Below are 26,436 nucleotides of genomic sequence, written 5' to 3' on the forward strand. Positions count from 1 at the left end.
GAGCAGCTGAAACTGCTGTTTTGGAGGAGGCTGGGAGCAGCTAAAACTACATTCTGGAGCAGTCTAGGAGCAGCTCAGATCAGTTTTCGTTGCACTTCAGCCTGTGTCTTAGACGAGCACGGGAGCAATTTCAATTGTGCTTAGCAGCACAGATGAGCATGAGTGGTTAGGAACCTATGTAGATGGGATAACAGTGTGACAGGTGCAAAAACTAGGTCTTAGTGAGAATCAAAAAGCAAGTACTATGTTTCTGAAGATATGTGTCCTTGATATTTTCTGAGTGGCCTTCAGCTGCTCAAAATGCAAACAGGCACTGTTTGTAGCGCGACCCACACATGTTCGACATAGTAATTATATGTGCGAACCACGCGACGTTCGTAAGCAATGAACGTGCAGTTGCACAGAGGGACAGTTTATCCTATTGTACAACTCAATATCAAAGCATCAGACTACGATAAACGGAGTTATCATGTTCGAAGCGATGAGCCAGAGCAAGATTAAAGTACGCCGAGCAGATCTACCGCTCGCGTGAGAGCTGCTGGCTGGCAAGGATTCGGATTGGACAGCGTCTCAGTTCAATCAAATCACGATTTATTTTGCAGGAATGCGGTTCAAACTTTTAACAATGAAGCACTAAAAGGAATCTTTCGCTAATGTCTTTTCAACTGGCTGACGTCCGGAACCCAGGCCGCAGACCCTCAGGCTATCTGACGCTTAACGACTCGACCTCACCTCGGCCGACTTGCTTAACCGCTTATGGTTGAAGAATAACAATCCATTCGCAGGTGATGTCACGCTTGGAATCCGACCACCAAGTTTTTTCGCGTGCTTCCGACTCGGGATACAAAGGAAAAATAAACGGAACAAAAATTTGCAAGACCAACCAAGGTAAACGCGCTCATTGTTGCCAATCGAGTCAATAAAAACCGAAACCAAGACAAAATAGAATTATTTTGGCGCACGATGTGCGATTTGGAGCACAATGGCGAGAAGTATTGGCTGTGGCGCAGTTTCCGCAGGATGGCGCAGACAAATGCGTCTGGCGCAAAATGGCGCAGCCTTTCCACCCCTGTACTGGGCTTTCTCTCAATAATGATCACACAACAAACACCAGTCAGGCTTTCCATACAGCGATGTAGGCACGACAGCACAGACCTTTCTTTTTATATACAACTAACAGCATAACATTTTAAAGGCACACCTTGGACAACACTAGTGGAACCAAAATACCAGAAAGCAAGATCAACATCTAGAAAATGAAAGGCTGTTTATGGACACAATACAAGTGCAGCCAGAACAATGCCCGACAGTAGCCACTTCTTTCCTACCTTTGAAACGCTGACATTAAATATTGGAACTGAGCCTTGCTCACAGATACAGATATAGGTGAGGCAATAAAAGTTATGTACACAAAAATTGAGGAGAGATGAAGTTCAGCAGTGCAAGAAAATATCAAATGAATCCAAAAAATGTTAAATTCTGTAGTCGAAAATGAGGAATAGTCTAACAAGATGTCCTATTTTTTAGAACCCAGGCGCTGTTCCATCCATTCAAGACAAACGAGACAACGCACTACAAAATTTGCAGCCTTAGAAAGACAAAACATGACTCCTGTGATTTGGAGTCGAACCACTTCATTAGCAGACAACCCCGAAGGACTACCAATGTGGTCTATTCTACCAGACAAGTCAGTTGGATCGAATCCACTTCAAATAAATCACAATAATCAGTTTCACATGCTTCTTTGAGTGCCGCTTTTGTAATAAGTATGCATATATACTAAAAATGTTTTCACTTCCGCTTTTGTCTACCCAGAAGAACTGTTTGTGAGTTTGTGTTTCTGCATATACTTATAAATGGGCAATTGATTCTGCACAGCTTCTTGGGAAAAATAATTTTCATGCTTTTTTACATGCAACCAGATATTTAGTTAGTTTTTATGTTCACTTGCCCTGTAACACTCCACCCCTTTCTCGAATCCAGTCATTGTATAACACCACCACTCCACCTCACCTGGACATTTCGTCATCAATTACATTGTACCGCAACCAATTGAATGAACACTAATCTGCCTCTTAATTTGTTCTATTTGTTGCTTGGTAGACCTTCTTTTTTTTGATTGCTTGTTCACAATTGTGTACCAAAGTTAAGACTGTTTTGGTTGTTTTTGGACACCTAAATAAAGAATATCATTATTATTAATATTATGACACTGCAATTAACTATGCAAGTGTGGCTAGGTGCTGCATTTTATTTTTCAACATATAGTGAAAGAGAAACTTTTCTTAGTAAACAGTTACAAAAAAAAAACAATACTTCCCTAAGAAGGACATGTAGTTAAGCCTTTTCTTATGTTAAAGTGACAAAATGCTTGGGCCAATAAGGCAATTTGTTAGATAACCGGGAAGCGAGAGAAAAGTGAGAACTTTGTTTGCTCCCATTTCCGTTTCTTGTTAAATGAGCCATTCTGGTGGCTTACAACAATGCCTTTTTTTTTCTTATTTTGACAATAAAAGGCTTGACTCTATGACAGCCTTTAGGAAAAAGACTGTTCTTATTGGTAACTTTTGACAAGGGCAAGAATTTTCTTAGATATTTTCATAAATACAATGCACCACCTAGCTGCACCCATGTGGTAAATTATATTGTGCATCTATAATTAAATTATAGCTGCAAAATTGATTTTTGCATTTCATTTGAAGTGGGTTCAGTCCCCTTGCTTCAGCTGGTAGGCTGTGCCAAAGGCTTGGCAAGTGGCTTTGAGAAAGAGTAGCTAGCATAAACTGCAGTATGAGATCCTAATCACCTGCTGATGTTCTCTACATAAAAAAATAAGGTTCTTTAGGATTGTCCCCTCTGTCCCAGGCTCAACACAAGCAGGATGCTGCATCTTTTGATACCTGTAACTTCTTTAAGATATTAATCATTTTCACAGCCTCAATTTTAAAATTCTGCATAATGCACAACCATACAAAACCTACAGAGGACTGCTGTTGAAAAGATGGGCATCTCCTGCTGCCAAGCTCAATACATAGGCTTCTCTTGGCTGCCAAGTTCAATACCATAAACAATCATAAAAAAAAAATAGCATGTGGCAGTTTGGGAAAAAAGAAATTGTTGCAACTGCTAAGCATGTCATTATTATCACACTAATCCTAATTATGTATACTACATAAAACAAGTACCCTTCCACTAATCCCACTGCCATTAGCAATCAAGTGGACAGGTAGAGAATGGGACACAGCTAGCCTGAACTTACAATCGCCAAGTTTTTGTTTTGCTCGAATGACTAACAGGGCGCTGTCCAAAACTGACCTGCTCGAGTAAATTGTGACAAAGTGCCAATGCCGCATTCGGGCTAAATTGCGTCGCACCAAAAAATCACGTCAGAATCCATCGACAGCTAACAAGGACTCCCTTTTGACCGTCAAAATAGAAACTAAGTTCATGGTTAGACCATCTGTGGGTTCCAACATGCGTTTCTCGTCAATTGCTCATCCATTCAGTTTACGACGATTGCTCGTCAGAGGTAACAAAAGAAAACAGCATCGCCAATTCGCCAGGACAACCTAGGAATCTGACTGACCGCCTATCGAGGTATCCGAATGAGACAGTTGTAGGCGCACGAGATCTGCTCCGACTTCTTCCGGAGAAGTCTCCGGGAAGGACGTTCCATTTAGAAGCTGTGGCGAGGGCCGTGGAGGGCTGTCGTGATGTCCTTTGCGGTGCTGAGACTGGTGACCATCCAGGGACGCTGGGGGACTCTGAACATGAACGAGCCTGTTGTGTCCGAAGGACTCGGGAGCGAGCGCTTCGCTGGCATCTTCACTCGGCTTCGTGCCGTGGGCAGAGCCTTTGCTGACCTTCCTCTCTCCAGTGGAAGGGACATGAACCATCTCATCCTCCGACGTAGAGTCCATGTCACTCGCCTGAAGCAAACCACAAGGAACGGTCATGTGTTGCGAGTTAAGGAACATGAAAAGTACTATTCAGTGAATATTCGGATGCCACTGAAAGCTGCAAAGTCGACAGGGTTGCACTCAAGCTAACCTTTCGGTACAACTCACTTTGCTTAGTCTCACAAAACCAACTACTAAAGCACTATTATAGTGAACACAAGCTAAATGGCACGAAAAGTCCTCGGTGAATAATACTCAGATGCTGCTGAAAAATGCCGCGTTACTAAGGCTGCACTCAAGGTAACCTCTCGGTACAACTCACTTTGTTTAGTCTCACAAAACCAACTACTAAAGCACTATTATAGTGAACACAAGCTAAGTGGCACGAAAAGTCCTCGGTGAATAATACACAGATGCTGCTGAAAACTGCCGCGTTACTAAGGCTGCACTCAAGGTAACCTCTCGGTACAACTCACTTTGTTTAGTCTCACAAAACCAACTACTAAAGCACTATTATAGTGAACACAAGCTAAGTTGCACGAAAAGTCCTTGGTGAATAATACTCAGATGCTGCTGAAAACTGCCGCGTTACTAAGGCTGCACTCAAGGTAACCTCTCGGTACAACTCACTTTGTTTAGTCTCACAAAACCAACTACTAAAGCACTATTATAGTGAACACAAGCTAAGTGGCACGAAAAGTCCTCGGTGTATAATACTCAGATGCTGCTGAAAACTGCCGCGTTACTAAGGCTGCACTCAAGGTAACCTCTCGGTACAACTCACTTTGCTTAGCCTCACAAAACCAACTACTAAAGCACTATTATAGTGAACACAAGCTAAGTGGCACGAAAAGTCCTCGGTGTATAATACTCAGATGCTGCTGAAAACTGCCGCGTTACTAAGGCTGCACTCAAGGTAACCTCTCGGTACAACTCACTTTGTTTGAATTGAATTGAAGTCTTTATTTCTTTCGGATCAACCGAAAGGGGAACAGAGACTAAAGGCAGAAAATGCCTGACGAAGGTCTCTGTCCCCTTTGCAGTTCGTACATACGGTACACTGTATAGTAAACACTCATGCAGTTGTAGAACAATCAGCAATTCAAATAATGTCATAGCTTTATAATACATCATCATGAGGATCGCAACTAGTAATATAGATTGTGAAAGAAACTTTTTCACAAGTTCAAAAAATAAGAACCATCAAATTGTACATGTATAAAAATGGCTATAAAACAGTGTCACTGCCCACCAAGAGTGTCCTCAGCTCTTTTTTAAATTTAGAAAAGGAGTTATTAAAATCCACGAAGGTCCCAATTGAATTTAATAATTTGGTCACCTGATAATCTTTAGTTTGCTTTCCGTAATTTGTTTGAATCTGTGGGGGTCGTCTTAAAGAGTGCCGAAAGGTGTATCTGTGCTCTACATCACTTGTATTTTTATCATAAAGTTTCTCAGTTTTGATACGTTGCATTAACTTGAAATCATAAATTTGGTTAGCCTTGAGTATACCATGTTTTTTAAAGAGTGGCTCAGTTGGAAGGTCTTGCATATTTCCCGTGTAACTTTCAAATAACCGCAAAATTTTCTTCTGTAATTTAAGAATCTTATTGTAGTTTGTGAGCGTGGTGGTGCCCCATACTAAAATACAGTAGCATAACTTTGAGTAAAAAAGAGAGTAATAAATTTGTTTTTTTAACCATGTAGGAATCAGGTTTCTTATTTTATACAAACATCCAACTGCCTGAGAAAGCTCAGCAGTCAACTTATTTACATGTGCATTCCAGCTAAGCTCCTGGTTAAACCAAACGCCTAAAAGTTTTTGTTCGGGGACTTGCTCTATAATCGTGTTTTCGAAATACAGAGTTATTGGAGTATTATCATGTTTGTTTATTGGAGCAAAAATTATATACTTGCTTTTCTTAGAATTTAGTTGCAGTTTATTTCTATTGAGCCACACTGCTAATTCAGCGAGATAGCTATCGAAGCGAGATAGCTAGTCTCACAAAACCAACTACTAAAGCACTATTATAGTGAACACAAGCTAAGTGGCACAAAAAGTCCTCGGTGAATACTCAGATGCTGCTGAAAACTGCCGCGTTACTAAGGCTGCACTCAAGGTAACCTCTCGGTACAACTCACTTTGTTTAGTCTCACAAAACCAACTACTAAAGCACTATTATAGTGAACACAATATAAGTGGCACGAAAAGTCCTCGGTGTATAATACTCAGATGCTGCTGAAAACGGCCGCGTTACTAAGGCTGCACTCAAGGTAACCTCTCGGTACAACTCACTTTGCTTAGCCTCACAAAACCAACTACTAAAGCACTATTATAGTGAACACAAGCTAAGTGGCACGAAAAGTCCTCGGTGTATAATACTCAGATGCTGCTGAAAACTGCCGCGTTACTAAGGCTGCACTCAAGGTAACCTCTCGGTACAACTCACTTTGTTTAGTCTCACAAAACCAACTACTAAAGCGCTATTATAGTGAACACAAGCTAAGTTGCACGAAAAGTCCTTGGTGAATAATACTCAGATGCTGCTGAAAACTGCCGCGTTACTAAGGCTGCACTCAAGGTAACCTCTCGGTACAACTCACTTTGTTTAGTCTCACAAAACCAACTACTAAAGCACTATTATAGTGAACACAAGCTAAGTGGCACGAAAAGTCCTCGGTGTATAATACTCAGATGCTGCTGAAAACGGCCGCGTTACTAAGGCTGCACTCAAGGTAACCTCTCGGTACAACTCACTTTGCTTAGCCTCACAAAACCAACTACTAAAGCACTATTATAGTGAACACAAGCTAAGTGGCACGAAAAGTCCTCGGTGTATAATACTCAGATGCTGCTGAAAACTGCCGCGTTACTAAGGCTGCACTCAAGGTAACCTCTCGGTACAACTCACTTTGTTTAGTCTCACAAAACCAACTACTAAAGCACTATTATAGTGAACACAAGCTAAGTTGCACGAAAAGTCCTTGGTGAATAATACTCAGATGCTGCTGAAAACTGCCGCGTTACTAAGGCTGCACTCAAGGTAACCTCTCGGTACAACTCACTTTGTTTAGTCTCACAAAACCAACTACTAAAGAAGAATTATAGTGAACACAAGCTAAGTGGCACGAAAGTCTTCGGTGAATAATACTCAGATGCTGCTGAAAACTGCCAAGTAACGAAGGTTGCACTGAAAGTAACCTCTAGGTACAACTCTGTTTGCCCTCTCAAAGCAAGCAACTAAGGCATTATATATATAGTTACCGCAAGTTGAGGGACATTTAAAATATTTAGTGAATACTCAAATGCCACTGAAAATCGCAGTTGCCAAAATAGAACACTTGCCAAATCCCCCAAGCACCCCGGCCCGTATTCGAGAAATCATGGGAACTCTGTTCTTCCAGTTCCCTAGGTATTGGTAATTTTGACCAATTCGATGCTCACACACCTTTGAGTAATCCGGAGTCATCCTGTCATATCACTTCTATAATTTCTCGTCAATGTCAGCTTTCTACAGCGGAGCTAGGGACACTGACAGGGTATTTATGCTCGCCGAGGGTTTTAGTTGTACATGACATATGAGAGCCCAACCACCTTGAACACAATTTGCGGCTCGAAATTCGGTTTCTTTCCACCCGAAAACCGCCGATCAAGAACTGGCCGGGAGTCTCGCTCACTCTCTTTTCCGTGGTCACGGGCCGTTTTCTAAGGTTTCGACGCGACCACCACATTCAATCGAAGTCGTTGGTCACTAAAGGCACACACTCAATATTAAAAATATAAAAAAATAAGAAAACAATATTTGGTTGCTTCTAAAAAGCTGCAAATACGTTGATTGAAAAAAAAAGTTGCACAGAGAACCGGAAGCATTGTGTGTGTGCATCGTTTCGCTATCATGGGACTTGTGGGGACGGCGATGGCAGCGGACGACAGGCGTGGGACCTCTACTTCAGAACTGTCGTTCGCGGTACCGGCGAATTCTGTCTACCTTTAAAAGAGAAATTTGGGACTAATAAAAAAAATTGGTATTCATCCCGTACGACACGCCCGACCACCAAGCCGATTTGCACGAAAACGTCGCCGAGCCGTCGCTCCCTTCTTGTGGCTGAAGACATCGCTCGCGCAAACATCAAGCACCGCACGAAGTGTGTACTTCGAGTTGAATATGCACACATACAATTTCTTTACTAGGTGCGAATGTCGCCAATGCGTGGTGCTTCGACTTCGACCCGAGAGTGGAGGAAAATTGGCAGCAAACTTTCCAACTTACAGTTTACCGGCTTTATTATTACTGAGGAGGGAGTTCCCCCAGTAGCTCAGTGGAAAGACGTTCGCTTCACACGCGGCAGGATCGGTGAAACCATACTTTTTTTTTTTTTTCAGACATTTTGCAATGTTTATTTTTGTTTTTTTTTACAATTATCACTGAAGAAACACACAAAAAAATAGCAAACAAATGACATTGAAGAGAAATTTTAAAAGTGCTATGAATGGTCTTTGGACTCTATAGACCTTTTCATTCCAGTAGTTGCCTGACCGGCGGGTAGAGGGCGCTGGCGCACTCGCCGCCATTAGGTTGCTTCAATTTGGTCGGTTTCGGTTTCAACGTGCAAGCGATTGTGATGCTGTTTCATGCCACTTTCGATTAATTTTGCGATATGAATTTCTTTCTAGTAGCACACAGCAAATGAAACAATAGTATTGGGCCACTTGGCAAACCACAAAGTGGTTTCGAGCCTAAATTGCGATCTTTTTTTTACGAACACCATATGCGTCTGATTCCCTCCATCGTTAATTTCGGCCAGGTTCGGCGGTGAAACAACTGCGCTGATGCACAGGGAGGAGCACCATTGTCCACGGCCGTACCCGCAAACACTTATTTTAAGAAAAAAAACAAAAAAAAAAACAACTAAAGAGCAGGACAAACTCCGCCTGCAGCGTGCGCTCGTTGCCTGCCGCCGTGCTTTGGCTGTGCGTGCACCGAGCGGTACGCAAGGTAGATAGCTCACGCTCAAGTCAGATATTGAACTGATCATCTTATATTGCATGAGTGCTTAGTGAAAAAGCAGGTCGACAATATGATTAACAATCTGCTGAATCACCAAGAACAGATGAACTGACAAGTTTACTGTTCGATGTTTGGTTTCCGTACACCAACCTTTTCTAACTTCAAGACTCGAAACGTCTTTTATAATGACTAGAAAAGTTTCATATAATCACGTAGACAAGGACCTGTGTAGAAAGCTGTTCACTGATTTGAGGCGATGCGCTTTGCACATTTTGACGTCGCCAGCTACTGAAAGTAAATCCCTATTCGCCGTCGACAACCGGCTGCACTAGGGTGATTTTTATGCAGAAGGATTCTTTTCGGCGCCGCATTTTGTGAATCATAGGCACTATCAAGCTGTCTGTGACAGTTTCTTACGTGGGAAGTTCAAATATTTGTGTTGAAATAAATTAATTGAAACTGCATGGTTCTATTAAAAAGTGACTCAAGCAACTGAAACACTATGGACATGGGACCAAGCACGATATACAATTCCGTGGAATTCCTAAATAAACCGATGAAGCGAATGCTCATATGACACACGCGATTAAGAACGTAAAACAGATATGGGTGTGATATTGCGAACAAACAAGTTACCTAATGTTAAGGTACCATTGTTCCTAGCATAAAAAATAATTCAAACTAAATGTTTGTTCCCGCGTGTCTTGTCCACAAGTTCCCTGGTGTAATCAAAAGAAACTGTTTTCGATCTGTTGTTACTACAAAACACCACGTTTTCAGGGAAAACACTTGGCTAATTACGCTGAGTGTTTTTCTTTCCTTCCTTGACACCAATGCGCACTCATATATAAGAACATCGGGTTTTCTATTGCAAATGTTCCGCCCTTATTAGTAATCAAACCTCAGTTCTCATAAGTTATTGGTTTTTGAACCCTCGATATTCAATGTGCGCAAGTGCTAACGCTGATTCCTGTTCCTCTAAAACCTTTCACACGTATCCCGCACGCCGACGGTAAAAAATATTCAAAACGTGTTACAAAATCAACTACAGAAGTTGTGCGCATAATGATGTAATGCAATTGCATGGAAGACACTTTACGGAGTAAGGCAACTTGCAAGAGGCGCGGTGAAACGCGACGAAAAACACGAATTCAACGCATCCGCCAAGGCGCGGACGGGAGAGCGGAGCAACAAGTTGAAGCAATCTAATGGCGGCCGCATCACGTGATTCCAAGATGGCAGCGCCCATGCGGCGGGGGGTGAAAAGGTCTATAAAATGCTTATTCAGGATGACTCTGGATTACACTCAAAAGTGTGAAAACATTGAATCGGTCAAAATTACCGATCACTAGGGAACTGAAGGATGTGGGAGCCGAGGGTGAAAGACGAGGCAGATGACACGTGACAGGTGGTCGGCGGAGAAGTCACGAGCTGGCGCGAGACGGTGCGTGCAGGGCGAGGCTGATGCTGGGACATGAACGACAAGGCCGGGCTGCCTGGCCTGGCCCATGCATGGCGAACCCTGGAGCGGTCCACCAGCGAGGTCTGGAGCAAGACCGGTGGAAACGGCGAGCCCTGGCCATGTGACCTGGGCTACGACTATCCCGGGGTGGTTCCGCAGCGAGACTCGGGCATTGATAGCCTGGGACAGCCAGCCTACGCAGCGCTGGCGTGGGAAAGGCGATCCGCAGGCCTGGGCACGGACTTCAACTTTGAGCTCTGATCGACGGGCGACAACAAGGCCTGGACTGCCGGTTCTCGACGACGGGCAACCGAGAGCTACAGTAAACCCAATTGCTGTCTTCTCGTTGCTGTATGTCACTCCCTGGGTGACGGGCGGAGCGCATATTGATCGGGCGGCAATTATTAGTAGAGGGAGTTCCGTAGAAAACCCAACAAGGAGCACTGTTCCCATGATTCCTCGAGTCCGGGCCGGTGCACTTGGGGGATTTAGCAAGTGGTCTAATGCAGTCAATGTAACCTCTCAGAGGAACTCACTTTGCTTAGGCTGTCAAAGCAAACTGCTAGAGTGTTAATTGTATAGTGAACACAAGTTAAATGGCATTAAAAGCCTTAATGAATAAATACTGACATGCCACTGAAAACTGCAAAGTAACCAAAGTTGCACACGGGGTAACCTCTCTGTGCAACTCACTTGGTTTGGCTTATCAAAGCAGCCTAAAGCAACCTACCGTACATCTCCCCCAAAATGTAGTCAACCTTATAATACATATGCAGTGTCAATCCATCTCCCCAAGTCATGAAAATCACGGCCATTCCAGCCCCCTTTTGAAAAAATTCCTGGCTACGCCACTGCTCAAAGTCTGGAATGGGCACTTAATGCCATTTGCTTAGTTTCCAATAATTTCAAAAGTTTTGAATCGGCACTTATTGCAACATGAGCACATGCTCAATATTTCATGGTACTGGTATAATATACCAATCCCTGCTGAGAGCAGAAAAAAGAGAGTTAATGCACAATATTTAGGACCATTTCATTGCTTTACAAAATAAGTGGTGTCTTCATGAGGCTTTTCCAGCCTTCTTAGTTACAGAACAAATAAAATAAAGAATGGGCTCATAAATTGTGCAGGATTTACTGTTTATGAACATAAAGATTTTTCTAGCTTGGGGTGGAACAAGTGTTTCGAGGAAGACGAAAGTGGAAGTGCGTCTTACGTGTCGAGGTGACATGCGGCAGCCACGAACCAGGAAGTTGCTTAGCCGGCCGCAAGATGCTAGCACGAGGCCCAGGTATGGGGGAGACGGCTTCAGTGGACGGCTGATGTACTCGGGGTGGAACTGGACCCCCACAAAGTATGGGTGGTCTGCAAGGTGCCCCGCCAAGGTTCAGTCCTGAGCCTTTTGATTATGGCTTCCAGTTTGCAGAGTTTACTTTTCTCAAGCATGCATAACGCAAAGTCCAATGGGAACAGGAAGAATTTGGGCTTGACAACAACCACTTTCAAGGAGTAATCTCAATTACAGTGCAGCCCACTTACAACAAATCTACTAAAAAATACTTCCGTTATTAATAGAGTTTTGTGTTTTCGGATAAATCCCTTAAAATGCGAAATACACTAGCCGGTAAAATGTTCGTCAATTCAGATTTATCCCAAAAAAAACTCAAAATTTCGATGTCGGGATGGCAAAAAAGAAATATGGTATGCTATAAATAAGGTTGGTAAGAGCACAGAATCACCGGTCCTGAGGACAGGCGTATCCCCTATTGACAAAAAGGGGTGTACTGGTTATCTCGTCAAGTTCTGTTCAGGTCAACAAGTCATTGTAATTTTGCGTGACATCGAAAGTCGCTGTTCTATAGTTTTCAGTTTGGACCTCTTAGAAGAAGGTGGGGTTGCCTTTTTATAGCAGTGAAAGCTATGGTCATAGGAAGGAGGGGGCAGCTAAAGGTTCTACCTCACCACACCGCCCTGCTCAGCCGCAAGGTGGAGCGGTAGAATGCGATGGGAAGAAAACAAGGTTCCCAGAGACAGCGTCAAGGATCTCGGTGACCTTGAAGTATCAACAATTATTAAAGTAACATTTGTCTGTAAGTTTTGTTGTGGGACAGTTAGTATTACCAATGGCAAGGGCACAAATGCCCAGTCCAGCTGAAAAAATATCATGCGATACAGGTGAGTTCTTAAGAATTTATAGGTTTGTGTCTGTATATTTGTTTTTGTATTAAACTTCAAACGTTTGGGGCACACAGTAATATTAAAGTTCGAATTTTAGAGAACTGCGAATTTATCATAAATAATCACCAACAAACATTTTTCGGGGAAAAAGGAAAAACTTTGAAAAATATTTTTTTGAAGTTCATGAGAAATAAACTGTAGGGTGATTTCAGATAAGATCGACCAAAGGGTGGCTGGTCGACATTTTTAAATCAACTGATGTTTTTATATGACATTGTCTAGTGTCTGATATAAACGAATCCACACTTAGTTTTGACCAGAAAAAAAATTTGGAGACAAGAAAAATCGTAAGGCAGGGAGAGGTGGACAGTTGCAATAACGCGCACTGATGGAGGGGGCAAGTTTGAAAGTGAATAATTAAAACAATAAAATTAGGAGAATTTTAAAACTTTTTACAAACAAACTATGGGTACAACTTGCTTGTAATATAAAGTAATAATATTTATTAAAAATGTATTTAGTTTTCTAAAAATTGCCAAACATGCCTGCTCGAACGACAAATGGCAAACTTTGGAAATCTGTATCTCATGAAATAATTTAATCATTATTACATAACTTGCAGACATTATTTTACTAATATATGGCTATTATTGAAAAAATAAATAAGGTATCTGAGTGACACAATAGTTACAATATATTTAGGCAAACATGGGAAAAAAATCAAACAAAGAAAAATTCCAATGCGAATAAAAAAAAAACAACACCTTCGATTTTTTTTAAATTTGGGTACCCTGTTATCTTCTATTTCGGCATTCATTTCTATTAAAAACATGTTGCATCATTGCGCTGTGAAAGAAGAAACAACTCCCCAAAGTAGGGTCCTTTTTCAAAGCCTACACTTAGCAGTGTCCTATACAAGAAGTGACTCTGAGTTCCAGTTTCATGAAACTTGCACAAATCTTTTATATACATTTATTCAGATGAGGTCATTGATAAAAAGAGCGATCGGTCACACAGTAAAAGGGAGGAGAAACCATATACAGCATTTTACATAAGCGTACAAAGTGGTATCATATTAGAGACTAATGATTTGAGAAAAGATGATGCAGTGTGAAGTTGTACCTTCCGGTATATTTTACATCTAGAGTAAAATAAATAACTTTACTTCCACACACAAAAACAAAGATATAATAGTAAGATATTTAGGTTGGCTATGTATTTACGATTACAAACAATTTCAGGTGACGGATGCCATAGTGCCTAACTGGAGCAGCTTTGATGCTCTCGGTGTATGAATGAATCGTGGCAAGCCGATATATTTTATCCTGCTCGAGGATAACATTTTGGGATTTTTTTTATAGTGATCAGATAAAAATTATTAGTAACCACCAACAAAAACAGTAGGTTAAATACCCCGTGAAGAAAAATGTGATAAATAAAATGTCCCTGCATTCAAAATGAGCAGTCCTTGGGAAATCAAATTCGGCACTTTACGCTAAGGTTTTCCTCGCTGTACCCATTTAATAAAGTTGCTTCCAAGCAGATCCGACTGTCCGTGCTACATATACGTCACAGGTCCCTTCTGTTGATGACTTGCTGAGCCGCCACGCGTGCCAAGACTGAATGCCAGGGAAGGCGCGCACCGTCAGCCACTCTTCTTTTTTTTGTTCACGATACCGAACAACCTCATTTTCGTCCAGATATACAAGATGCACGCCTTTCAGTTTCTTTGATAGAACGCTCACCATTGTCCTGGCCGTCTGAATTGCGCTTACTGAACGTTCTCTCAGGTTGTTCAGCGTGGCCTGGTGCTTCACGAGTCCGCCAACTCCGTCACATGCATTTTTCCCATGTCCAGATGCAGAAAATAACCACTGGGCTTGTGGGCAATCGTCCTTTGCAAATTGGTGAAGCTGGTAGCGATTCTTGAAATGACTGGCGGCGCCGTCACTTACGTACGTCACGTACGAGTATACCGCAACGTTGTCTTCAACCCACTCCTTCACTTTTTCTAGAGCCAAGCAAGCGTGAGCGGCGTCGTGACACAGGTCCTCACTGATGATGGCAAAGCTGTTTGTAGATTTTCTTGTCGTCACTACACATGTAAATATCAAAACTTGTTTTTTTTTTCCAGTGATATGCTTGCACTTCGTCAGGAAGCACGATGGTCCAGTTTTCAGCAAAGTCAAAATGAAAGACAATGCTCCCGCGTTGCACGCACTGTTTTTCATCGTAGATCGCTTTACCTTGCGTTTGCCGGATATGGTTGTGAAGTACCCAACTTCCAACCGTCACTTGGATGACTTTTAGGAAAGTCTCAGGTTCCAAAGTTTTTTTCACAAGGTCGCCGGACTCCCATGTTGCAAGCACAATCTCTTCATCCTCCGGGATATCAAGTTCCTGGAGTGTAAGAAACTGGCCGTTTGGGCAGTGATCACAGTCTCCTTGAAGGCACAGTTCTGTTGCTGGGTCGCACAGAAATGCCGAGTTCATTTCACCAGTGTTGAATGTTGAGCCTGTAACGTTCTCTAGAGCGGCAATACAAAGATAATAATTGGCGCAGCGCACACAAACGCACACTTCCTGGTGTGGAATACATTGGACCCATCTAGGGCGCAACGAATAAAATTTCGTTAGCCCAACGCCGGAATCGGGATGCTTGTCTTTGTATACACGGAAGGCCTCTCGTATTGAGCGTGTCATGAAGCGCTTTGGCACGAACGTTTTCTCTCCGTTGAGCATGACAGAGATGACGTCCTTCTGGTTGGGACTTTGGCGCGAACATTGTAGCTCGTCTTTCGTGAAGTACTCTAGAGCAGCAGACAGGTTCTCAGGGCTCACCTTGCACCTCGTGTAAGGATCCGGCTCATACCACACGCCATGCTTTTCCTTGAGTTTTCGGGATTTACTGATGAGGTACATTGAGGCCTGTGGAATCATCTTTTGAACCTCATTCTTCGTCAGTGTTGACGGCAGGAGTGTAAGCAGTTGACAATGTTCCCGGAGAGAGGTGGCGGCTTCAAAGGCCTGCCGAAAGTTGTTCACCCACTCAGTGCATGTGGAGCATGTTGGTTCGGACGACCCCGATGGTGCGTCCCTGTCGTACGCAATACGTAGCCTTGAGCGTATATTCTTGACAGCAACCTGCTCCAGTTCTGTCTGCTTTCTCTTGACATAGGCAGGCCTGTCCCGACTTCTTACGACGCTTGGTTCTCTCAGCGGCGACACATCTGTAGGTAGTATGCTGCGATTTAGATCTTCAATTGCTTCTTCAGCTGGCACAAATATGTCAGGGCACTGCTCTGAGCTTCGCATCGAGATCTCCTTAGTGATGTGCATGAAGCAATGGTAGCACAGGTAGTCCGTCGCACTCACTTTGGTGGAACAGTCAGGCGGAAGTATTTGCTTCAACGAGTTTAGGTCCAACTCGCCAACACTTCGAAAATTCCGCTGCTTTGGTATAGTCTTTTTGTGTTTGCAAAAGTAATCTGCACAAAACACTCGTTCGGAGCTCCAGGACGTCTTCATAATGTATACATAAATAATAGAAATTAAACCCCAACTGATGGCATATAATTGCCAAGTGAAAGAACTACTGGGTGCAGAAGTGACAAGTCCGAGGCTGAGGAGCTCACTCACTGCAAACGTACATTTGAAAAGAGAGGTCACAACCGAGGCTGTCGGCAAAGCTTGATCCACGTCAAAGGAAGAAAGAGGGAAAGTCTCCAGACAAAAAATTGTGGTCAGCGGCCTTCGAAAAAGACTTTCCGGAATCGCACTGTCGTCCCTCCACGCGCTGATATGAAAGCACCCGAGCTTCTACCACGTGGTTCATGACACAGCCTGAGCCATGTCGGCGACCGGTTCGCGAGGGGTTGGCGGTGGGGTTACGTTGATGGTCACTCGGATTAGCCCTTGCTGTACTGAGCTACCGCCTGCAGTGCCTTATCGCCGGCTGGTGTCAACAACGAGAACACACACACCCTGTCTACTCCAAAATTACAAGCGTTCACCGCACACGCGTCGCCGCCGCTTTTAAGCTTTTGTGAAATTGCTTTCTTTTGCCGCGGAGAACCGCCTTATCTTAACTACGCGCCTGAAATCCTTCCAGGCGGGCGTACACGATATCAAGCGTTTCGAGAAATGCCCGTAGAGTAGAACTATGGGAAAATTCGGAGCCCGAGATGTCGATATCGTCGCCGTTGTGTTAGTACGCCGTCGCGTACTGCAGTCCCCCGTTGAGGGAGGGGGGGGGGGCGGTTTTACTACGATAACATGGCGACAGCGTTTACACTCTATGTATTTACGCGAGGCTCGAGTATTTGGGGATAATGCTGCCGGTTGGTGTGCCCCTTTGTGCCTGATATTATCGCCCGTGACGCCAGCGAGTGAGATGGCGACAGGCATGACTGCTCAGTAAACAGGCGTCGGCGGCCATGTTTTGCTGGTTGAAGCGAACCCCCTTGTCCTTGACAGCGAGCGGGGAAATGCGAAAAAAAGATTGTATCGGCCGTTTTGCCAGAACTAGCGACGAGTGTCGTCTGCGGTTTCCGGCAACTATTTTGCCATAATCGTGAGCTTAGCGAGGAAATGATTTTTGCTAGCCACAGAACACTACCACGCAGAAAGGGAATGCTTGAACATGTTTTTGTCCTGGATATATATCAGGGATATATATGAGAGAGAGAGAGAGAGAGATGAAGGTAGAGCGGAAGAGGGAATAGCATATAGTGTCGCAGGAGAATAAAGTAAAGAAAGTTCCTAGTGGCCGATGGCTGCATGATCTTTTCTCGGATCACTAGTCCGTAATATGATACCTCTTTGTACACAGTAGTTTCTCCTTAATTTAAGTGTGTGAACGATTTCTTTAGTTATCATTGGCCTCATCTGAATAAAAATATATAAAAGATGTGTGTTGGTTTCATGAAACTGGAACTCAGAGTCAGTCCTTGTATAAAACACTGCTAAGTGTAGGCTTTGAAAAAGGACCCTACTTTGGGGAGTTGTATCTTCTTTCTCAATAAAATGATGCAACATGTTTTTAATGGAAATGAATGCCGAAATAGAGTATAACAGGTTACCTAAATTTAAAAAAAATCGAGGGTGGTGTTTTTTTTTTATTCGCATCGGAATTTTTCTTTGTTTGATTTTTTTTCCATGTTTGACTAAATATATCCTAACTATTGTATCACACAGATACCTTAGTTATTTTTTAAATATTAGCTATATATTAGTAGAATAATATCTGCAAATTATATCATAATGATTAAATTATTTCATGAGATACAGGCCTCCAAAGTTTGCCATTTGTCGTTCGAGCAGGCATGTTTGTCAATTTTTAGAAAAATAAATACATTTTAAGTAAATATGAGTATTTTATATTACAAGCAAACTATACCCATAGTTTGCGCCTAAAAAGTATTAGAGTTCTCCTAATGTTATCGCTTTAGTTATTCACTCTTAAACGGGCCCCCTCCATCAGTGCGCGTTAATGCAACTGTCCACCACCTCATGCCTTACGATTTTTCCTGTCCCCAAGTATTTTTTCTAGTCAAAACTAAGTTTGGATTCGGTCATACCGGACAATAGACAATAACATATAAAAACATCAGTTGATTTGAAAATGTCGACTAGCCATCCTTTGGTCGATCTTATCTGAAATCACCCTGTAAAACCTCAGACCCCTGGTTATAACATACACAAGGATGAAAAAACAAATTTCAAGGAAGGCATATCATGTGCAAATGATAGTCCACTTATAACAGGCTTTTAATATATAATAAACATAAAAGCTCTCAAGCTTGCAAAAAGAGATCGCTGTACACCGGCAATTAGTCCAACCCATCAGACAGAATGTGACAATTCTAGCTTTAGGTGTTGCAACATTGTTGGCAGACTAGAAATCCAGCAAGAAATATGCCATTGAGGCTACTATATATTGCAAACATGCCTTGTTAGGGATTCACTAAATAATTATATACATATAAGTAGAAAGGAAGACTCATTCTTACATCATTTTCTTCCAATAATCAAACTTGCTCAATATATCTGCTGGAAATGCATTTGGTGGCAACCCATCAGGGTGTTCTGGTACTACTACTACTATACACTATGGCAAAAAAACTCGATATTCTGGTTATCATATATTATAGCAGGCATTCTCGCTCAAAAGCCTTAGCCGAGAAACGGAACAAAACCATACTCTGCACCCTCTTCCAAGCTTTTGCAGTAAAACTTTTAATGAAAAATCACTTACGATCTTTATGGTAATCATCATATGAACCAAGGAAGACTATGAAAATACCGTATTTACTCGCATAACGAAAGCAACCCCCACAACGGGTACCAATATTTGGACTTTTTTTTCCCTCTCGTAATGAACGCACCTCCAATTTCCAGCTCCGCGAGTCTCGAATTGCGTCCAACTGAGCTAGACACCAAGCCCACCAAGCCAATTTTCTTTTGCCGCCAAGTGGTCAAGCCAAGCCAAGCCAAGCCACTCTCATAATGGCTGCAAGCGCATAGTTGCGGAAGTGATCAACCGTGAATCCGAGCAGCGCGCACACTTGACAAAGCTAGGGTTGAGGAATTGCCCAGCCCCGGACATTCTCCGCCTATTGGATACATTGATGTCAACAAAAACGTTATCGTCTGTGGTCCGCTTTCGGACAGTAAAACCGTGCAAGTGATTAGGCCTCAGAACGGTCGCGTTGCTCTCCGTGCTGAGTGAGCTTCGTGGGGCACTTTTCCTTCAGCAAAAGGCACACCGGAAGCACCCTAAAAAGGTTAGCAATTTATGAAGCATGGTTACTGTGGTGCGCCTCCATCAGTGGAGACGTGCCACAGTACCTTGCCGTGTCATATTGGCTCCTAATATGGCATTTGCACGAATTCACCCCGCGTAATAAATGCCCCCCCCCCCCCCCCCCCCCCCCAAATATGTGTCAATTTTTCTGGAAAAAAGTGTGTTCATTTTGTGAGTAAATAGGGTACCAAAACTGACCAGCACTACAAGGAGCACTGCAAGTGCCTTGCTTGCCAGCACCCTTCGTCTACCCTTACCGTACGATCCTATCAAATTAACATTTTTCTATTACCGGGGAACTCTATGATCTCCATGCGTTTGCCAGTGTCGTCCTTTCCCACAAAGTGGAGCCCTGCTTTCTCCAGGTCAGAAGCAAAGGCTGGGTTCACCTCGTACCGATGCCGGTGCCTTTCTTCGATCACGTCCGCATTCATGTACAGCTTCCCTGCATGTGCACCAATGCACATAGTAGGTACACTTCACCACAATAGAACTTGCACATAGACAGAAGCACATATAGGTAACATTAACCTGTCAACATGCCTAACAAAAAAAAAAGAAAAAAGCTGGAAAAATCAACATTTGCAAAAGCAAGCAAAAATATTTTTTTTAAGGTGTACTCTCGTGGCCAGTATTACTACGTGACGTTTCAGGATGTTGGTCCATGTCAGTGCGATTGAAAGGTGGGGGTTTTACAGGACAAACCAACAAAGGGCATCTGGCATGCCCCAGAATGTGAATGCTGGGGCATGCATGTGAGGATTAATTTTGATCACCCGGGGATCTTTTGACATGGAACCAAAATTTCAGTTACACAATATCCTCTCCGCAACAAGCCTCCATCCGTTTGCTAGGCCATTTTGGTGAAACGCAACAATAAAATATGACCGGAAATTTCGAGGTCATACCCAGACACCACAGAAGACGATGACAATGACATGTGGTGCCACATGTCATTGGAGCTCAAGGAGTGTGCCAGCGAGAAAATGGGCTTTTGCGAAAGCCTGAATCTCCCTCGAGTCTAGTCGGAGGTCGTGCCCACCCAGACAAAAAGTATGTCAGAGGCAAAGGGGGCGAAAAATTCACGCCTTTCCCACACTATTGTGGCAAAGGCAGTGATAACACAGAGTGTATTGTGTGCTGCCTCACGGTGCTGGAGCCCTGCCGAAACCAGCGCTCCAGCAAGAGCTGAACATGCTGTTCTCCCACATTTTGCCATTCAGGACTGACAATCTTGTAAACCCGGGCAAATGAAGGCATGTGCACTCACTTAGGATGGAGTCATGGGTGTTGAAGATAGTCTTCCGCTTGCCCAACCGCATTGTCCCACCCATCTGGCCAACGTGGTGCTCTGGCATCTCAATGATCTGCACATCGCACACATTACTCATGCAATGAAGCTGCTTTATTAATAATAATAATGATGATGATGATTACGCTTTATTTTTGTGTAGTGGCGACAAACACACGAAATGCCTTTTGTGTTGTGAACTGAACAGTTGCCAAGGCACTAGGTTTAAGAAAATACTTAGTGCGATCTGAATGAATAACAAAAATGTCACAAACCTTAGCAGCTATCACACTGGAAAGTACAAACTCGAATTGATTACACCTTAAAAAAGCTTTTTGTGCCATGAGATTTGTTCATTATTACAAAATAATTTGCTCCAAATAAAGAAAAAACAAATGACTGCCAAGTCTGAAAGAAGAGAGCTGACAAAGCAAGTCTACATCCCGCAGGTAATTTGTTTGTTCTTTGAGAAAATAAAACGACTGACATCTAGTCATGTGGGAATGGTGTTTTTTAGTTGAAAGCGAATTCGAAGCGAATAGTGGTTTGGCCAAATATTTCCCAATCGATTAGCAGACAGTTTCTTAAAGCCGTTCAGTACTCCTGCACCATGTTTAAACGAAAACCCAGCTAAACTCTAAATGTTGTTCCCAAGCTTTCACTTGTCCATTTATAAGCTAATTCGAATCTAACTATATTTATAAACTGTGACTTCAAAAAGGTATGATGCCTTGGGATGGCAAGTAATTAATGGATGTGACATAAAATTAGACCTGTACAGATGCTTAGTTAAACCTAATTGAGTGGATTTACAAATCTTGTTACAGTAAAACCTCGTAATAACAAAGTTGAAGGAGCGGTCGTAATTATTTCGTTATAACCATTAGTTTGTTATAGCCAATGTCCATTTCTTCTCACTATTAGCAAGCAAGGGGAATTATGATTGCTTTGTTATATCCATTAGTTTGTTATATCCCGTTTTGTTATAACGAGGTTTTACTGTATACCCTTTTACGGGAGATATCTGGGAAAAAGTAGGTGGGTGGGTGAATCTACAAGATTCGTCCACCCACCTTTTTGAAATAATCTCGAAGTTTGTTACTTTCATACACGTGATAAACACCGCCGATCCGCATACAGCGCGAATGCTCATTTCGTGAAAGCATGTTTCTAAAACCATGCATGTTCCCTTCGTTAGGCTCCCTAGCTTTTGCTGATGTTAAGATTAAAAAATGGACGAAGTAAAAAAGAAGAGTCAACAAAAAAACTTTCAGCCTTTCCACTCTGATGAAGAAGGAAGACCAGCGGAGCTGTACAATGGAAAGCAATGGCTGGCGGCAAGTCGGCAAGCCAGAGGAAAGGCTGCCGCCATCTATGAGCGACGGCGGCAACCAGATACGTGGCTTGCCGCCGTCGCCCATAGATGGCGGTAGGTGTCCAGAGTTTGGCGCCTTCATTTCTTTGCGGGGGACACGATCCTGGGGAAACTATCCCTTAACAGCTCCGCTGTAAAAATAGAAAAACCAACTAGGTGCAACCAGCCAACGAGCAAGTGGGCAAAAGAAGCAACGAAGAGTGGTGCTGGGGAAGCGGTAAAGTCCACCATCGCATTGGCAAATACTTTGGTGTCGGGCCAAGTCGGGCACCTTGTCATTCCTAAGGAGCAGGTTCTTGTGCAACTTTCTTGTTTGGTGCATACATGCGTGTGTCCGAAGACTTCTAAAAAGGAAAGTCTGCCCAGGTGTAGCCAGTTCTTTGGAATTGCTAATTTTGGAGGTAGGGCAATAAATATAGATTTTCTTTGACAGATGTTTTGACACAAAAGGGGGGTGGGCCAAAGCTCAAGGGTGGGGGGGGGATCGGTGGCCGAGTGGGCTAACGCGTCTCGGCTTGGAGCTCAGCTTGAAGGGAGGGGAGGGGTGGGGGGGCACTACAAGTTACGTGAAACGGGAACACTTGGACTCCAAAGTTTCCTAACTTTTCCTTCACCACAGTCTCGGGTTTCAAACATCATGATTAACTATATCACCAGCTTGCCTGCACACTCACTGTCTGTCTTTTCAATAAACATATCGCGGACACGGCAGACTCGCGTGTGCGGGAATTCGCTACTAACTCCCCTGTCACGGGTACGGCAGCAGAACACAGACGCAGCACATTCACGCTTTACAGTGCGATACACGAGCAGGGACTCGGCCACTACAACCTCAAGTGTCACAGGAACCAATATTGCGTGCACGAATCGCAGACAAAAATAATAATAATAATATTGCAGTCATAAAATCAATTGATTTTATCGACAAATCCTATATTAGTATATATACAATGTCAGAAACCACAAAAGGTAGCCTAATGCAGGTCTCCGAGTAAAAAGTATAGAAGCGTAGAAATCTGGGCGAGTTAGTGATGCATTGGAATGAAAAAAACAGCGCAAACAAAACGACGGACCAGTAGAAGAATAAAAACTAGATTAGCATGGCAGTACCAACACAAAACAGTGTTGCTGTCAGATAACTCACTTGAAGATAATGAAGCAGTAAGTTCTATAAAAGACCGGACAGACAGTACTTTTTTTGGTTTGCTGCTGTGCACTTTTTAGTTATTAGGCGTAGGTGCAACTATTGTGGAAAAAGAATATTGAACCAGTGCTCTACAATTCAACAATATTGGCTGGCTGTTCTTTAGCCTATTGTAAGACACTGAGGATAGAAGTGAAAAGAAGAAAACAAAAACAACTTACAACGGGGTACTTGCTCTCCGGGTTGATTTCGGTCGAGTTTGCGTCGGCCCAGCCGAGCACGTTACGACAGAACTCGATCACGGCGCATTGGAGACCCAGGCAGACACCTGCCAGATTATGTGTGAGTGTGACTTCTTTGCATCAAGACAAAGTCGCAGCACTAGTAATAATGACCACAAACAGCCAACTTTCCAACTCCATGTTCTACAGCACTGACAGCACTACAAAGGCAACTTAATGCAGCAATTTTAATCTCGCACCCTATTATAACTGATACAGTGAACGGCAAATGTAGGTTACAAGAATTAAAATCTGGAACAGTTTACCTTTGGCAATCAAGCAATCTGCTAATGGTGGACAGCTTCAAAATATTTTTCTATCAAGCATTTATAAAATGCGTTGTAATCACCAGAGTATATAATTTTGTGTGACTAAAATACTATTCATCATAGTTAAACGTTTCTTAATTGATTTGTGATTTTGATTATTCTATCTTATGTAATTGTGTTTATATTTGTGAATGTAGTTCAGCTCTTAATTTTATGCGTATTCATTGAGTGGATCCCTACTAGCCAAGTGCTAAGGATCCAGGCATTTGCATTATGTTGATTTTCATGTCTTTATTAAAAATAAAAATGTAAAAAAAAAATGCCCCTAGGAAAGCAAAAGGATGAAACTACGTCAAGAACACAGAAAAAAAAAAAAAAAATCACGAGCTATTCCACTTAATGAAGGTGGATGACCAGCAAAGCTGTTTAGCATACGACACAGACCCGCCCCGAGGAGCCGGAGGAAACTAGACACGCACGACGGAACCGCTACCCCCAAAGAGCGGAAGGAAAGGAAACTAGGCATGCAAGCACTTGGAACGACGAAAAAGAGAGAGCGGTGCGAGCGTAGACATGGCCGACGCAGGTTGCACAGCGGCAAATCTTTGAGAAACCTTTATTATCTACCTGAGAGTCTCCTGATCTAGAAAATGGTGCCTGTTGATAACTAATCTACTGAATAGACCTATTGCTAAATTACCCGAGCATCAAGGAGAATGCAGAAAATGGTGTTCCATGCGCCGCACATGCCAGCGTCTGCAGCAGTAAAGGTTCTAAAGCAAAAGCCTAAAACAAGTGGCCTCTCGCACATGCCTCTGTCAACGCTTTATTATGGTTATTTACTTCGAATCGTTCATACGGGGAAGGCGTGTGCGTGCGGCGGCGGCATCTGCAGAAGTAACTGTTCTAAAGCAAAAGTCCAAAAACAGACGGTGTCTTGCACGCACGTTCGTCAATGCTTTATTTTGGTTATTTACTTAAAATCTTTTATACGGGGAAGGCATGCATGCGCAGCGGTGCGAGCGTAGCGTTTTTAGTCCCTGCACACGAAAAATCCACAAAACACTAGCCATAAACAGCTTTGCTGTAATACAACTCAAACCAAGGGCAGTGCTCACCTAGGAAGGGCTTCTTTGTCTTGCGTGCCCACTCAATGGCTGCAATCTTGCCCTCGACACCTCGGCTCCCGAATCCACCGGGGACTAAGACGCCACTGGTTGGGAAAAGGGCGACCACTTGAAAAAGCTTCTTAAAGCAGCTTCATGACTGGTGAATAGCTGACAGTCTTTGAAACTAGTGGGCTTCCCGTGTCAACAACTATGAAAGTGTAAAAACCAAAGGCCACCCCACTATGTAGAGGGGCCAAGCAGACATTGGTTTGAAGAATTCAAATCACAATTATGTTAGTGGTATAGTACACTATAAACGAAAGCCTAATGGAAATATTGTTTGAAATTTAATAGGCAGTTGAGCTGTGATGTGCCTGTGGAGTTTTGAAGCGTTTCTAAAGTCCGCTGACTTTGATGGTGATGTGGGGGTCGTTCATCGTAAGACAGGGCAACCAACCTCAACGAAAACCTTTCACTCCGGCTGAAACATTCGCTCTGCGCATGCTCTCCCCCATCTCACCTTTTCTTCATCAAAGTCTCTCATGTGGCCACTATTTGGTATTAATATTCAACAGTGTCCTTTGGTATGGCCACTTGAGATGCCATGTAGCTACTGTATTTTCTGGACTATAGCATTCTCCTACTGTAATCTGCAAAAACAAATTTTGCTGATTTTTTTTTTTTTTTTTTTTTTTTTAAGTTTAGATAGCTTGCAAACGGTACATGTCTACTCCAGGTGTTTTACAGTATGTGTGTCTTACTTTCGTTAAACATTATGTCATTAGTTGGCCGACAAATAGCACTCCGAGCTGACTAATACAACAATATTAACATAAATTTGTCTTCTTTTGAAAGCTACTTATTGTTTTTATAATCAATATTTGTTTAACAGCCACAAAAATGACCGTGGACGCTCTTCTTTAATTGAGAGACATTGTGACTCAAGCAACATTTGTAGCTGGGCATGTCGTACAGATGTTTACCATTTTTTATTTGCTCTGTTTTCTACCATTTGGACATCGTGACCGTGGTTCCTGAAAGACTCCACGCAATAATAATTTCAAAACTGCAAAGCAGCTGGTGTTTGTGCCATCAAGAGCTGCTTGATTCAGATTGTCCACTAGGGATAAACTATGTTGCGCATGACCCGCAGGGGCATCAAGGGCAGAAGCATCCCACTTTTCTTTATGACTAAAGCCCAGCATGAAACAATGTGATTTCCACAACTGCACTGATAGCCAGCGATATTGAAAAAAAAAATCCTTGTATAGCCTGCACCTTCAGATAGTGCACACAGCATAGAATATCATTTTTTAAACATGTATAATTTGCAAACTACAGTCCAGGAACTAGAGTAATAATTTCGGTTGTATGCCTGCTCATCATCCTCTTGGAAATAAAAGGAGACAATGTTTGAGAAACATGACAGCTGCCTTATGACACTGCACAAGAACCACCCCACCAAGATGGTAACCTTCTGTGGGGTGGCAAGTGACTAGTATTTCTACTTTGACTTACTCAGAGCGGCACAGGTTTTGCCAGGCAGCGTGAAACTTGACAGGATCGTCCCTCTTCATCTCGGGCTCGAGCTCTTCAGCATCGATATACTGCAA

The 26,436-nt window shown here is 42.9% G+C and overlaps 1 protein-coding gene across 2 annotated transcripts in view; it reads right to left on the reverse strand.

The window, feature by feature from the left end:
* Positions 1-570: 570 nt before the first annotated feature.
* Positions 571-26,436, reverse strand: part of LOC8025940 (CTP synthase 1) — a 54,169-nt gene continuing 28,303 nt past the window's right edge. For both annotated transcript variants that reach the window (XM_029978794.4, XM_029978795.4), the window contains exons 9-15: positions 26,342-26,430; positions 24,833-24,927; positions 23,386-23,492; positions 20,625-20,721; positions 19,647-19,799; positions 11,588-11,736; positions 571-3,929 (exon numbers count right to left, since the gene is read on the reverse strand). In XM_029978794.4, the coding sequence (XP_029834654.4) occupies positions 3,570-3,929; positions 11,588-11,736; positions 19,647-19,799; positions 20,625-20,721; positions 23,386-23,492; positions 24,833-24,927; positions 26,342-26,430 (1,050 nt within the window). In that variant the 3' untranslated portion in view covers positions 571-3,569. The remainder of the gene's footprint in view (positions 3,930-11,587; positions 11,737-19,646; positions 19,800-20,624; positions 20,722-23,385; positions 23,493-24,832; positions 24,928-26,341; positions 26,431-26,436) is intronic.

The sequence above is a fragment of the Ixodes scapularis genome, unplaced genomic scaffold (assembly GCF_016920785.2).
Source record: "Ixodes scapularis isolate PalLabHiFi unplaced genomic scaffold, ASM1692078v2 PGA_scaffold2__306_contigs__length_199485367, whole genome shotgun sequence".
Classification (NCBI taxonomy): domain Eukaryota; kingdom Metazoa; phylum Arthropoda; class Arachnida; order Ixodida; family Ixodidae; genus Ixodes; species Ixodes scapularis.